Consider the following 14940-nt stretch of genomic DNA (forward strand, 5'->3'; position numbering starts at 1 on the left):
AGGGGAAACATTTTTTACTTCCTTGTTTTGTGACAAAAAGTCATGCAATTTCCCTCCCTGCCCCTAATTTGCATAAATAGTGGATTTGGTGCATCCCTAATGCCAATACCAATACAGAGAATTTGTGGAAATTAAAGGTGCACTGCCAGCAAGAAGAGGCCGATGTCCATAGCTTGCAAAATACACCGAATATGCCCTAAACATCTCCACTATATTATACTGGGGATGTGCAACTGAGACCAGGGCCTATGTTATGAGATTTCCAGCTACAGCTGGCCACATGTTTGGATCCAGCAGAACTACATAATCGTTATACTAAATGTAATAATGCCAATACAATGTGCCCAGGCAAATGACTGCTCCCGGCACTAAAACTGACACTTTGGAAAGGTCCACTTTGGATTGGATGTGTCGGACAAAGCTCACACTGCTCAGGGGAATGTTCATGCCAGGTATGAGAAGTACATTTCTCACCCGTAACAGGGAAAATGTTCCCTTTAATTTGTCTACTTTTTGTAACAAGAGACTTGAGAGGTCACTTCCTTAAAGCTGAGTCGCTGCACAACCTGCTGATTATCGCTCTCTAGAATAATCCCGACAAGAGAATGTGCATTGAGTTACCCCTCCGATATATCTATAAATATGTATAAATCACAGGCCTCTAACTAAGAGCCCTCCTCCGTCTGCTCTCACCCCTGGACTATGATCTCATCCAGGATGAGCAAAGCCGTATCCATGTTCTCCAGCTGGGGTTGCCACCTCTCTGGTAAAGATGATGGTTGAGCCCAATGTTATTAATAGGGAAAAAAGTTAAATATATAGGAAGGCCGGTATTTTTTTCCAGATAAGTTTAAAAAAAAAAAAAAAATGTGGTGCCAGGGCCCCCCCATAATAGTTTTTTTCTTTTTTAAAAATGGTGGTCAGGTACCCCTTACAATTTAAAAAAAAAAGACACATTGGTATTCAGTAGAACTGAACTCGTGGCTTCAGGACTTCAACTTCGGCTCCTATCGTGACTTCAGATCTTTTCAGGACTTCAGGACTTCAACTTCGGCTCGTTTCGTGGCTTTGGGTCTTTTCAGGACTTCGGTTTTTCGGCGGTTCGGGACTTTGTCTGTTCGGGACTTTGGCTTTTCGGTGGTTCGGGACTTTGGCTTTTCATTGGTTTGGGACTTCCTCTGTTTGGGACTTCGGCTTTTCGGTGGTTTGGGATTCAGCTTTTTAGTGGTTCGGGACTTCGGCTGTTCGGGAGTCGGCTGTTTGGGACTTCGGCTTTTCGGTGGTTCGGGACTTCGGCTGTTTGGGACTTGAGCTTTTCGGGACTTTGGCTGTTTGCACTTCAGCTTTGTAGCGGTTCTGGACTATGGCTTTTCGGCAGGTTCTGGACACAGGCTTTCCAGCAGTTTGGGACTTTGTCTGTTTGGTACTTCGGCTTTTCGGGACTTCGTCTGTTTGGGACTTCGGCTTTTCGATTGTTCGGGACTTCTGCTTTTCAGTGGTTAGGGACTTCAGCTTTTCACGGGTCTGGACTACGGCTTTCCGGGACTTCGTCTGTTTGGGACTTAGGCTTTTCGGTGGTTCGGGACTTCAGAAGAGGCTTTAGCGCTGTCAAGGGGGCCCGGCTATTTTGAAAAGTGCAGCACAGCTGGGCTCCCCTTTAGGCCCGGGCCTGGTATAGGAAAACCCCCTGATGGCGGCCCTGACTGGCAGAAGCACCTCCCCTACTGGCACTCAGACTGACACGAGTTGGAAGATACAGGATAATGTAACTTGTAGGGACACAGGTTGAATGTTAGATGCAGGTTTATTGCTTTCTTTTATATAAAGGACAAGTAAAGTGACCCTTTAACCCGTGAGTCACAACTCACATTCATATGTAAAAAGTTGGAGCGCAACATAAGCTTTACAAAAAGTTCCTAGGGGTGCAAAATATGGGATGTTATTGGCAAATAATAATTGGTAGCCCCTATAATATGGACTGACAGCCTACAGGAGTGGCTTAAAGGCAACAAATTTATTGTTATTGTTTTTATTACTCATGTTTCCATTCCTGTGTCTCAATTGAACGAGTGCATGGTTGCTAGGGGGATTCAGACCATAACAACCAGATGGCTGAACTTGCAAAAAAAAAAAAAAAAAAAAGACCAATTGCAAATAGTCTGAGAATATCCCTCTGTAGGTTTTATCATAAGTGAATGTGAGCAGCGCAGGGTGTGGCTATTAGAGGAGGGGCCAATAATCTATGACCCTAATAATAGGACAATAAAGTGTCAGTCACGTGTCAGCTGACAAACACGCATTCAGAAATGACATCGGAACCACGTGCCGCCGCCTCCATTGCGCAACGGCTTTTGTTATGGACCTGCGTCGACGTCAGACGCACGGAACCTTCCAGAACGTGTGACGCAAGACGCATTCTTTTTTGCAAGTCACTGCGAGGCCCAAACCGGCTTATTTTCCGGCCTCTCTGTCACCCCGTGAGGTTTCATTCAGGGGCCAGACATGGTTTGTGTGCGAGCTGCACAGCGGATACAGCAGGAAGTTGGCTGAGGAGTCGAGCCGGACTCTAACCTTGGCTTCCTGGCGGCAGCGGGTGATGTAACCGCAAGTAACTCAGCCTGCTGGCGCGCTATTGGCTAACTGCGTGACAGAGACACGATGGTGACGTCCTTTTCTCCACTCGTCCTATTGGCTTTCGGAGTTATAGTCTATTCGCTATTGGCTGTCGTTGATGGGCTCAGTACTTCCTGCCTTCTGATTGGCTGATGCCGTTGGCTTTCAGTGTTGCCGGATGATGCGGAAGTGAGAGTCTGGAGCTTGGAGACCCACGGGCGGTACTGACACGAGGAGAGCGTAAGAGAAGCGGGTGTGTACCGGGGGGATAGGGTGCGCCTTCTACGGAGTCCTCCTGTGACTGTGAGGGACCCCGTGAGGTAATAACAGACAGTAGTGAGGGCAGTTGTCCTTTCCTTCATGATAATTGGGCGGGAGATTATTTGTTATCAGACTGCAACTCCCTGCAGGCTTCAGCCCTTCTTTACACACTGGAGATTGCAGGGAGTTGTAGCCCAGCAGCCTCTACGTCCCCAAGCTTCACAAACACGGACAAGTCCCTTTCACTTTAACTCGCAATGGGACCCCTCACATTTCTATTGGTTCCCATGACTTGCTGCCGCCATGTTCCTTCCTGGCATGGGCTGGAGTGTTGCCTAGAGACTCTCCTTCCACCCACTGTATCATCACATCAGTCACATTGTGTCCCATCAATAATAGGCCTATTGGGTTAAGGATAAACAAACCCAAGCCTGGATCAGTGCCCTGGATCGTCCCTACCCTTTTCTTAAGCTGGGCCAGACACAGGCCGTTAAAAGCTGCCGACAGACCGAATCTGCAATTTATTGGCCAGTGTTTGGGGCCCTCCAGGCCCAGACTGGCAATCTGTGGGTTCTGGCAAATGCCAGAGGGGCTGCTGTAAGGTCCCATAGACAGTCACTATTTATTGGGCTGGTGGGGGCTGTTTGGGCCTCTGTTTACCTGAAATGCCAGGGCCTATGTTGAATCTCAGTCCAGACCTGGGCTTCCCTGATCAATACCTGCCCGAAAGTCAGACAGATGTCGATTGGCAGGGTTAAAATCCCGTCAGATCGTGGCTGCATCTGTGCATTGATGTGACCGCCCATTTACTCTTCGTTATGATCCGATTTTTGGGCCCCGGGGCCCATGATCGGATCAGCCTGATATCGCCCACCTCAAGGTGGGCATATCGGAGGAGATATCGGCTCATTCGGCGACTTCGCCTAACGAGCGGATCTCAGTGTACGGCCTTTACCATGGGGGATCGGTTGTTTAGTCGATGGGTTAGAAGATTTCTGTCAGCTAAAGATGGGCATACACGGGCTGATAAAAGCTGCCGACAGATAGAGTCGGCAGTTTATTGTGTATGGGGTCCCCCCCGACGGGCTTCCCTTATCGAGATCTGGCCGACTTTCGATCGGATGGGACGAAATAGCCCGTCGGATCGTGGCCGCATCTGTTCGTTGATGTGGTCCCGCGATCCGACCGCCCATTAGGCATCGTTAGGAGAGCCCACGATCGGATCAGCCCGATATTGCCCACCTCAAGGTGGGCATATCGGGGGGAGATCTGCTCGTTTGGCGACATCGCCAAACGAGCGGATCTCTCCGTGTATGGCCACCTTAACGATGATCTCTCTGCATGTGTTGCCTATCTGACCATATCAATGGGTGACTGTCACTTCTATCTGTCAGACAAAACCTTTCTACAATTGCTGTCGGGCAGCACATCGTCTGGTTTGTTCTTTTATTACTTTATTAAATCTGAATGGTTAGTGACAGGTGGCAAGATTGCGATGTCGGCTCGTTCATTGATACAAAGGTAAAATCCGCACTTCTATGGGCATCTTAACTGGTGCGGAGAGATTGGCAAATTGCGGGAGGGCTACAACATGTACCAGGTGTGGCTTTCTGCTTGGGAACTGCTCACCTGTCGTAACACGTAGATTAAGTGATGTGTGTGAATCCTCTTCCATCGTGAGTACTGTAGATAAAGGAGAATGTTCTAATCAGTCAGCTGTGTGTATGTTTGTTGCTTCGGACAACAAGAGACCAGTTTAGAAGTGTTGTCGGGCCTCTGTGGCACTGGAATGTAAGTGATAATCTCCTGTGGCATTTATCCTCTCTGTGACTCTGACTTAAAGGGCTGGTTCACCTTTAAGGTAACATTTAGTATGTTATAGAATGGCCAATTCTAAACAATCTTCCAATTGTTCTTCATTATTTATTTTTTATAGTTGTATAATTATTTGCCTTTTGACTCTTTGCAGCTTTCAAGTGGGCGTCGCTGACCCCATCTAAAAAAAAACAAATGCTCTGTAAGGCTGCAACTGTATTGTTATTGCTACTTTTTATTCCTCATCTTTCTATTCAGGCCTTTCCTATTCATATACCAGTCTCTTATTCAAATCAGTGCATGGTTGCTAGGGGAATGTGGACTCTAGCTACCAGGTTGCTTAAAATACAAATTGAAGAGCTGTTTAATAAAAAGTGAAATAACTCAAAATTCTTAAATAAGAAAAAATGAAAACCAATTGCAAATTGCCTTAAAATATCGCTCTCTACATCCTTCTAACAGTTATCTCAGAGGTGAAGAATTCCTTTTAATAGCAAACGCCTCTGCATTCATTGACATGTAGGGGGCTCTAGGACCATGTCTGCATGTGTGGAGAGATCATAAAAGAAAGAGATTTTGGGGTGCCAGGGGATAGAGAGAGCCACAAGCATGCATCGTTTAGCTTTGCAGTTATATGACAATAAGAGGATTAACCAATTATTATTTAGTAGCCAAGGCCACATGAAACATTAGAGAGTGCAGTGGTAACGTACCCCATATTTACTGTTGTTCTCTACATCTGTAAGGCTGACCGGATTGGCCGCTTGCATACAAAGGAAGAGGGTGCTGTGTGATGATTGGATTAATCCAATACGGTGCAAGGACATTGGACTGTCAATAGGATAATTGTGTGCAAGGTGACTTATACTCTACAATGCATTCGAATAGGACTATCCAGACAGATAATAAAATAAGCCTTTGGTACTATAACATTTTAATAACTACTAGAACTCACTTTATCGTATGGCTGGCTTCTTGTGGGATGCCGGGAATTTCAATTAAGCAGAATTAGTCATTTTTGCATTGGGGCCTAAAAGCTGAAAAGAGAACAACAAATGGACGACGTTGTGGGATATATTTAAAACCGCTGCTTCAGACATGGGTGTCAGGAATTTGAAGGTTGTAAGACTATAAGGCAGATCATGAAACTCCTAGGTGGATACAATACAGATACTCTCTAGGCACATTAAAAGTAATAATATACTATTAAAGAGTTTCTTCACCTTTACATTAACTGTTAGTATGATGTAGAGAGGGATATTCTGAGACAATTTGCATTTTTTATTAATGGTGGTTTTTGACTTATTTAGCTTTTTATTCAGCAGCTCTCCAGTTCGCAATTTCAGAAGTCTGGTTGCCAGAATGCAAATGCCCCTAGCAACCATGCACTGATTTGAATAAGAGACTGGAATATGAATAGGAGAGGCCTGAATAGAAAGTTGAGTAATAAAAAGGAACAATAACAATAAATGTTGTTGCCTTATAAGCTGGTAAGAGTCAGGAGAAGAAGGCAAATCATTAAAAAAACTATAAAAAGATAAATAATGAAGACCAATTTAAAAGTTGCTTAGAATTAGCCATTCTGCAGCATACTAAAGGTTAACTTAAAGGTGAATCACCCCTTTAATAGCAAACAATTGTTGATTGCAGGTGGGGTGTATAAAAGAAAAGGGACTTTTTTTCTTGAATATAAACAATGGCAGTGATGTGGGTGCTTAAGAATAACAATACCAGGCTACACGAGAAAGATATTGTTTCCCATAGACTTGTTTACTTCCCCCAGTGTGGAAATCATTTGCGAGTGTCCAGAGGACGGTTATTTATGTTCTAGGGCAGAGGGCGGGGTTTGGAAGAGGTTTAAAGGGGATGTTCACCTTCCAAACACACTTTTTTTCAGTTGTTTTCAGATTGTTCACCAGAAATAGACTTTTTCAGTTACTTTCCATCTTTTATTTTATACTGTTTTTCCAAAATTTAAGTTTAAAATTCAATGTCCCTGTCTCAAATTTGCTACATTTAGTTTCTGCATTTAGTTGATACATTTAGTTGCTACATTTAGTTGCTGCATTTAGTTGATCCATTTCTCAGCAGTATCTCTGGAGTATTAGCAACTATTGTATCAAGTCTAACAGCTGCCTGTAATGAAACTCGGGAATTCTGCTCAGCAGGGACAAACCGTACAAATGTATCAACTAAATGTATCAATTTAGCATAGTTCAGAGGGTCGGCGACCCCCTCTTCCCAGAGCTGCTTTAGAAGGTGAAAAATTAGACTTTACACTTCAGTTTCAGAAGAACTGTCACATATAGAGAATAGAAAGTAATTGGAAAAAGTCTTTATTTCTGGTGAACAATCTGAAACCAACTGAACCGAAAAAAGTGTTGGAAGGTGAACGACCCCTTTAAGAATTATGTGTTGCCTAACTATCTTGTCATTTTGTTTTAGGTAAAGATTGTGTGTTTTTGGGGGTCCCTGCTTCTTCGGGGCTCCCAGACATGCTGTCTCTGAAGAAGTATCTCACTGAGGGTCTGATTCAGTTCACCATTCTGCTAAGCCTGATGGGTGTACGTTTGGACCTGGATTCTTACCTGCCTTCCCATCTGCCCCCTTTGCATGAGATTATTCTAGGACCTACCTCGGCCTACACCCAGACCCAGTTCCACAGCCTGAGAGGCACTTCCGATGGCTATGGGGTACATCCCAAAAGTGTCGATCTGGACCAGTTCTTCACATCCAGGAGACTGCTGGGCTGTGTGCGAGCCCTCGACCGCCTGACCGTGCCCAGCACAGAAGTCGATGCGTGGCTAGTGCACAGGGAAACTGAGGGATCTGTGTCTCAGACTGGTTCCAGTCGTCCCTCAGACAGCCCACAGGATCTCACCAGCTCTGGATCAGAACCAAATCGTGACGGGCAAGGACTAGAGGAACTGGGGGCAACTGCTCAGCCTGGAAGTTCAGATTTGAGCAAGGAGGTAAGTGTTTATGTGCAATTATAATGTGGATATTGAAGAACTGAATGCAATGAGTAGGACAAGGAAACTTTGCCATTTCAGCTGGACAAGAACTACAACTCTCTTCATCTCTAGGAGCTTGGCTCTGCTTGGGGAGCTATGTTACAAAAGGAGCTCTTGTTTTTTTTTTTTTATGGATTATCCCAGAGCACTTTTCAGATCTTATTTATAGAGGTGCATTTTTTTTTGTTTTTTTTTTTAAATTTGCCTGTTATCTGCAATTTTGAATCAAATGCCTACTAAGCTGTGCGTTGCTTGTGGTCCCTGCAGTGGTTCACCTTTGAATTAACTTTTAGTATGTTATATAATGGCTAATTCTAAGTAACTTTTCAACTGGTCTTACTTTTTTCTTTCTTATAGTTTTTGAATTATTTGCCTTCCTTCTTCTGATTCTTTCCAGTCACTGACCCCATCTATAAAAAAAACAAATGCTCTGTAAGGCTACAAATGTATTATCGCTGCTTTTTATTCCTCATCTGTCTATTCAGGCCTCTCCTATTCATATTCCAGTCTCTTATTCATCTCAATGCATGGTTGCTAGGGTATTTCTGATCCTAGCAACCAGATTGCTGAAATTGCAAACTGGGAAAGCTGCTGAATAAAAAGCTAAGTAAGTCAAAAACCACAAATAATGATTTGCAATTGATTTTTTGTATCAGAATATCACTCTCTACATACTTAAAGTTAACTTAGAGATGCACAACCCCTCAAATGTTGAGGAATACAGCTGCTATTACTCTCACTATATGACAAGTGGGGACAGGTGTGTGTGTGAGATCAGGTCTGGGCTCACACAATACTGTGGCTCAGGCAGGAACAGTCATATAACCTGTTTATATATCCACTGGGGAGCAAAAGCCTGACATGGAGACAGGGACAGTCCTATGACTTTGTTTATATGCAAGCACTTGCTTTACGGAAACAAGGCAGGGTAACTGCCCACTCACATCTTAAAATAAGTCTGTAAATACTTCTTCTTAGGCTTGGCTCGTATGCTTATAGGCTAGGAATGTGACTTCAGACACAGCACCGATTAGCAGTCTCTAACATATTGTGTGTGTGTATATAGAACTGTATATCTAACACTACAAGCTGTGTTAGGGTTCAGATATGGGGAGCTCTTGTCCCCCTGTAGGTGCAAACCAGTTGAGGTTCTATTAGAATTCCACCCATGCATCCCAAACACCGTGCAGCTGTTGCAGGAAATGAGATGCGACAATGAGCCTGACCTTGGGAGCTGCACAGGTCCTGCATCATTCATGGGAGGAAGGGATCACTCTGGGATTCTGTCTTTTAGGCAGACACTGGCAATGCTATTTATAATGAAAAGCAGTTACCGTGTGGCCTTTGTTTTTATCAGGAAAATAATATAGCAGTAAGTATACACTTGTAAGGGAATGTAGAGCTTCTGTGGTATAAAAGATCTCAATATTCTATTGAAGAAGTACGATAACACTGATGAAGCATGTCGGTATCGTCTATCCACCAGGTTTTAAAGACTTAGGGGTCGATTCACTAAAGGTCGATAAAGTGTTATTTATAGCATGGCGTAAAAATGTTATCCCTTATATTTTTAGAATTAGGCTCCCCATAGACGCGACGATTCTTCTTGCCGAACGACCGATTTTAGCGAAGTCCGGCCAATCCTTCGAAATTATCATGCGGTTAGTGGGATTCGAACGATTGTACATCTTCCGATTTTTCGGCCGACATCTGTCAGGAAATTGATCGGCCAGGTCAAAAAATCTTTGTGGGTCCCAGTGCAATGTATCTATGTTTGCAGGGCCAAGCAGGCAGCTCCCCTTTGTTTTCCTGCCAAATTGGTCTTTTTAGTTGATGGTAAATTCGTACGATCGTTCTGAAAAGATCGTGGTCTCACGATCAAGATCTGATCTTTTAAAAATCTATGGCCAGCTTTAGCGATCGATTCACTAAAAGTCTACTTGTCTAACATAACAAGTGATATTTTTACATTCATTTTAGCTGAATTGTGTGCGGTATTTTATAGCATGTGATATTTTGGGGGCGTTTAATACAGTCACACGTTATTACTGCAATCTATAGCACTGAAGACATTTGGGGTGCCACTGGCAGAGTAGAAGTCTCTTTTTACAGTATTCTACTCATTCCTTTCCCTGGGAAACTTAATAGAATTCCATGACACAGAACGCAGTTAATTCTGGACCTGCCCAAGGTATCATGAAAATGTGTTAATGGCTGTAGGTAAGGCTCCAGTTCCTCATAAAGGTCTTTAAATGCTGCCCTACAGCTCCTCATACATCTTCCTCTATTAATCCATCTGATGTTGTTTAGTAACGCCTACTCCTAGGAGGTGTTAAAATTTCATAGTAATTATCGCACTATTTTATGCTTTTATCGCTTAAAAGATGTTCGTGAATAATGCGTTAGGATTAATTCTATAAGTATAGCAATGCAATTAGAATAACGCTGTGCAGAAATGTAGAATTAACGCTTCAATATGTCTATTAACGCATGAGAAAATACTCTGATGAATCGTTCCTTAAATAACGCACAAAACAGTGCGTTAAGGAATAACGACCTTTTCTGAATCGGCCCCTTAGTGTTTCATGATAGAGCAGAAAGTATATGTTGTATTTTCCACAAATAAGTGTGGCATACATTGTTTTCATGACTGTTCTTTGTAATACTTCTATATAGTTCAGGTGCCACGCACATATCTCCCTTGTGGGCGGTTGGATTAGGGAAAAATTGCATCCTGTTAGTTTCCCCTTTGGGTAGGCACTAATCTCCCTCCAATGTGAGCAATTCATTAATTTAGAAAGTGAAAGGTCCAGGCAGTAATAGAATATTCCTCTAACCACACTCTGCTGCTGCCTGTTGGTTTCTTGCCTCGGGTTTCACTGACAGTCGGTGAGCTGAAGCGCGACGCGCCCTTAGAAAATGCAAAACGCGAAACATAAAGCAACATTGGAATTTATACCGTAATTCAATATCTGAGTCATTTCCCACATGCTGTAAGTTATGTGACAACTGTCGTTCTTTCTATATGGCAATTACTTTCTATTTCTACTCTTAAGTTGTGTTTTTTTTTTCTGCTAGGATATTGACCTGATTGATATATTGTGGCGCCAGGATATTGACTTGGGTGTCGGCCGTGAAGATTTTGAGAATCGGCAACAGCAGAATGAAAACGAGGAGGTGTGGGAGCCCTTAAGAGATGGCGCAGAGCCCCTGGAGGCTGCCGTGCAGGTGGATGGAGAGACCGGGGAGAGTATACGTCAGGTAAGTGTGTGTAGTAGTAGTAGTAGTAGTAGTAGTAGTGACCTCGCTGTGTCTGAGTGCAGAGCTGAGTGTCCTTGTCCTCACAGGATCAGACTGATCTCTCCTTGGAGGAATGTCTGAGTCTCCTGGATGTAACTTTTCCTTTTGGTGACTCTCCTGAGGTGAGTTGCTCTGCACTCCCTGAGCCTCTGCTGGTTTTGTGCCTTGGGCCTCCTCTGTCTAATAACTTTCTCTTTGGTCCTCTAGTTTCCTGCATCTGACACCTCTGCTCTTGTGGATGCTGAGCAATGCCCTGTGGTGTCTAACAGAACAGACCTCCTATTGTCCCCTTTACTAGCAGACATGAGTGGCACTTTGGATCTGGAGCAACAATGGCAGGACCTAATGTCTCTCGTGGATATGCAGGTATCACCACCAGCCATTTTTGAAATTTTGATTGTCACTTCTTACAACTTAGCATGGCAAAGTGAATATAAATTCAGGACATTTTGCACTTGTCTTACTCTCCACTTTGGCTTTTCCTTTCCGCAGTGCAGTTATTGATCTCTTGTGCTATTTCTGTATTCTCAGGCAATGGAAGTGGATAGCTCCGCTGAGGATCCCTTGTATCTGAGTTTGGATCCACCACTTCAGCAGGATGTGAATCTGGATCAGGCTTCTCTCTCAGGCTGCTCTCACAATACGTCTTCCCTTTTCACTCCCACCCTAGAGCCTTTCTCCACTCCTGAGTCCCCCGTGCCACAACTCTCTTCCCACAATTCCACTGACCTAAACTCAACTTTTGGCTTTACTAATCTGACTGGACTCCTCTTCCCGTCACAGCTGAACAATACAGGAAACATCACATCCCCTACCACCATGCCGGACACTCTTTCTGGGCTTCTGGATGAAGCTCTGCTGGATGAAATCAGCTTGATGGAGCTAGCCCTTGAAGAAGGTTTCAGTCAGGTTCAGGCTTCACAGCTCCAGGAAGAACTGGATTCAGATTCTGGCCTGTCCCTGGATTCTCATCACAGCCCTTTGTCTCCAAGTGGATCTGAATCTTCCACCTCTTCCTCCTGCTCATCATCCTCTTCATCCTCTTCATTCTCTGAAGAGGGAGCAGTGGGTTACAGCTCTGATTCTGAAATGATTGAGCTAGAGGAGTCTGAAGGAGCCAGTGGTTATCAACCACAATACAGCAAGTTCTGTCGGATGAGCTCCCAGGATCCCAGTCGATTCAGACACCTGCCTTTCCTGGAGCATGTTGGGCACAATCACACATACAATATGGCTCCCGAGGAGCCAGAGGAAATGCAGCCAATAGTGGAGAAGAACAGCCGGAGACAGGCAGGTTTTCTAGACCGACAGGCTGGTCGTGATGAACAGAGGGCCAAGGCTATGAAGATTCCATTCACTAATGACAAGATCATTAACCTGCCTGTGGAGGAGTTTAACGACTTGCTTGCCAAGTACCAGTTAAGCGAGGCACAGCTTTGTTTGATAAGGGACATTCGCAGGAGAGGCAAGAACAAAATGGCAGCTCAAAACTGCCGCAAGAGAAAGTTGGATACAATTTTGAACCTGGAGCAAGAAGTGAAACACCTTAATCGTGAACGGAACTCGCAGCTTCGTGAGAAAGGAGAAAACTTGAGATCCTTGCAGAGAATGAAACAGGAAGTAGAGCATCTGTATCAGGAAGTGTTTAGCCAATTGAGAGACCAGAATGGCCGTCCATATTCTCCCCAGCAATATGCCTTGCACTACACAAGCAACGGCAGCGTAATACTCACTCCTCGCAATGCTGACGGGCAACAGGGCCGCAGGGCTGAGAGGAAGGATCGGAGGAAGTGAGGGGGTCTGTATTTGACTTTAGGAAAATTACAGGACAGGGGGTGTGGGCTGTGCTTTCATTCAGGCCTCTATCAAACCTTTCACACAAGATTGACCCCGGTGAGTGACCAAGAAGAGGTCTCCTAAGTCAATATATCAAGGGCTGTGTAGCCCATCTGACCAGAAATGAGAAGGAGGCCTGTCCGGCCCAGGAATTGCAAAGCTTACGAAACCGACAAAGGGAGGGTTATAAAAAAAAAAAAAAGTAGTTTTCTTTTTTTATTCTTGATCCTAAAACTTGTCTGAAATGTAGTCAGCTGTGCGTCAGGGACTGAAGTGTCATGTTGCATGAGAAGGAGCAGGTGGTACCCCATAGAGTCACTGAGCAGAGACCTGGGGTACGGTGCCCTGGATGGGTCAGTGTTACTGTACAGAGATCCTGAGGAGCAGGTGGGCAGTAGGGTTTTATATGCTGCCAGTTATAAGGAACATACCGGATGCTTTGTCCTGCAGGGCATAGTGTTCTCTCACTATTAGTGCTGAGAGATCTACCAGAAGAACACCAGTGTAAGTTAAATGCAATTGAGAGGGGACGGTTTTTTGGGGGGGGAGTTGGTGTCCATGGATCCTCCATATTTGTCTAAAGTGAGTAAAAGGGTCATTTACTTCCTCATAAAAGTTCCCCAACATCATCCAGTGTTTTTTGGCCACGTCCTTCAACTGCCCGGCACAGTGTAACAGCCCACCAACAACAACAACGTGTTGCTCAAGGCTTTGTGTCTTCACGAGATCCCGTGTAGTAGAAAAGATGGTGTGTTGTACTATAAATGCTAGTAGCAGGAAGTGTATTTATTGAAGAAACAACAGTATTGATTAAATGAATCCTTCCCCACCACATTTGATAGAGTAGAAGAAATCTGTTAAGATTTGGAGCCGTCCATCTCCGTGTCAGTCCTTGAGATATACCAGTATAGGCCCAAGATTTTGCTTTAGTGTTATAAGAATCTACAGCTGTAACAAAGTCAGAACTGCTTTCTGGCAGAAGAAGCTTTAATATTTGGGTTTAGACATTGCTGGGGAGGTTGTTTGATAGAGTATGTTGGAATATGTGTGTCTCTTCTCTGCCCCCTTGAGTGTAAATATCATTTGAGTGACTAAAATGTCTCATATTGAGGCTAAAGTCCCTATAGAATAACTGGCTTGGGTGCTGAACGTAAGGTTTAAAGGGGAAGTGTACCCTCCTCTTAACATTAGGGCTGGTGATAAACGCACGTTTTGCCTGTTGTTTCAATTAAGATATGTGTTGGGCTTTTTCTTATTTCAATAAAAAGAAAACACTTCTACTTTTTGGTTGAGGAGGAGCAGATTGTAAAACAACTTAACTGTCCCAGACATCCCTTATCTCAAAGCTTGGCAAATCCCACAGTTTAGGGAAGGAGGCAACTTTGGGCACCTTTGGAAAACGAAGTGCTGCGAGTGGCATCCCGCTGGCGATTTTTCATTCTAGCCGGTGGGAAGGCAGGTCGGGTAGATTAGTTGCCACAATGAAGAGATTTGTTGCTGGGGCGACTAATCTGCCTGTGTGCCCTTACCCTTAAAGTGAGCTATTATCACCAATTAAACATTAGGGGGGGGGGGGGTTAAAAGGAGCGAATGTTCTGTTGTCATAGCAACCCATGTAAAATTGGCTGATGGCAAATATTGCTCTGCCATTGTTCCAGCGAGGCCCAATTACTGACATGGAGAACGACTGGCTTTGAGGTTTTGCTGTTTTATTGTTTCTTTTCTTCTTCTGAGTGATGGAAATATGCACGTTCCATAAGTGTCATCCCGGAACTTGTTCAGCATTGTTATAAGATTTGATCTTTGTCCCCAAAACAAGAAATTAAAGCAAACGTTTTTGAGGAATAAACAGATTATAAAATATTCTCTTACTCTCTGCAGCTTTGTCTTTATTCTGTTAGTAAGATGTGGGCGGGGGGATTGAGGCTCCCGTCTTTAATTGGCCGGTGCTCAAAAGTCACATGACTAGGGGGGGGTTCTGATCCAGTTAGTGTGCCCATTATTGGTTAAGCTGCATGTTCGTGGGTTGGATAGAATAAAAATGAAGACTTGGCGATTGGACAGCTTTGAGCTGGGCATTCAGGGTTTCATGTCATAATCT

At 44.2% G+C, this 14940-nt stretch overlaps 1 protein-coding gene across 4 annotated transcripts; it reads left to right on the forward strand.

Moving 5' to 3' along the window:
• The first annotated feature begins 2406 nt into the window (after positions 1-2406).
• Positions 2407-14702, forward strand: nfe2l1.S (nuclear factor, erythroid 2 like 1 S homeolog). Of its 4 annotated transcripts, NM_001086544.1 has the most exon segments (7): positions 2816-2866; positions 7135-7661; positions 10782-10964; positions 11051-11125; positions 11211-11369; positions 11535-12796; positions 12798-14702. In NM_001086544.1, coding segments are annotated over 5 exon segments (2156 nt in total). In that variant the 5' UTR covers positions 2816-2866; positions 7135-7184; the 3' UTR covers positions 12798-14702.
• Positions 14703-14940: the final 238 nt, after the last annotated feature.

This window comes from Xenopus laevis, chromosome 9_10S (genome assembly GCF_017654675.1).
Source record: "Xenopus laevis strain J_2021 chromosome 9_10S, Xenopus_laevis_v10.1, whole genome shotgun sequence".
NCBI lineage: Eukaryota > Metazoa > Chordata > Amphibia > Anura > Pipidae > Xenopus > Xenopus laevis.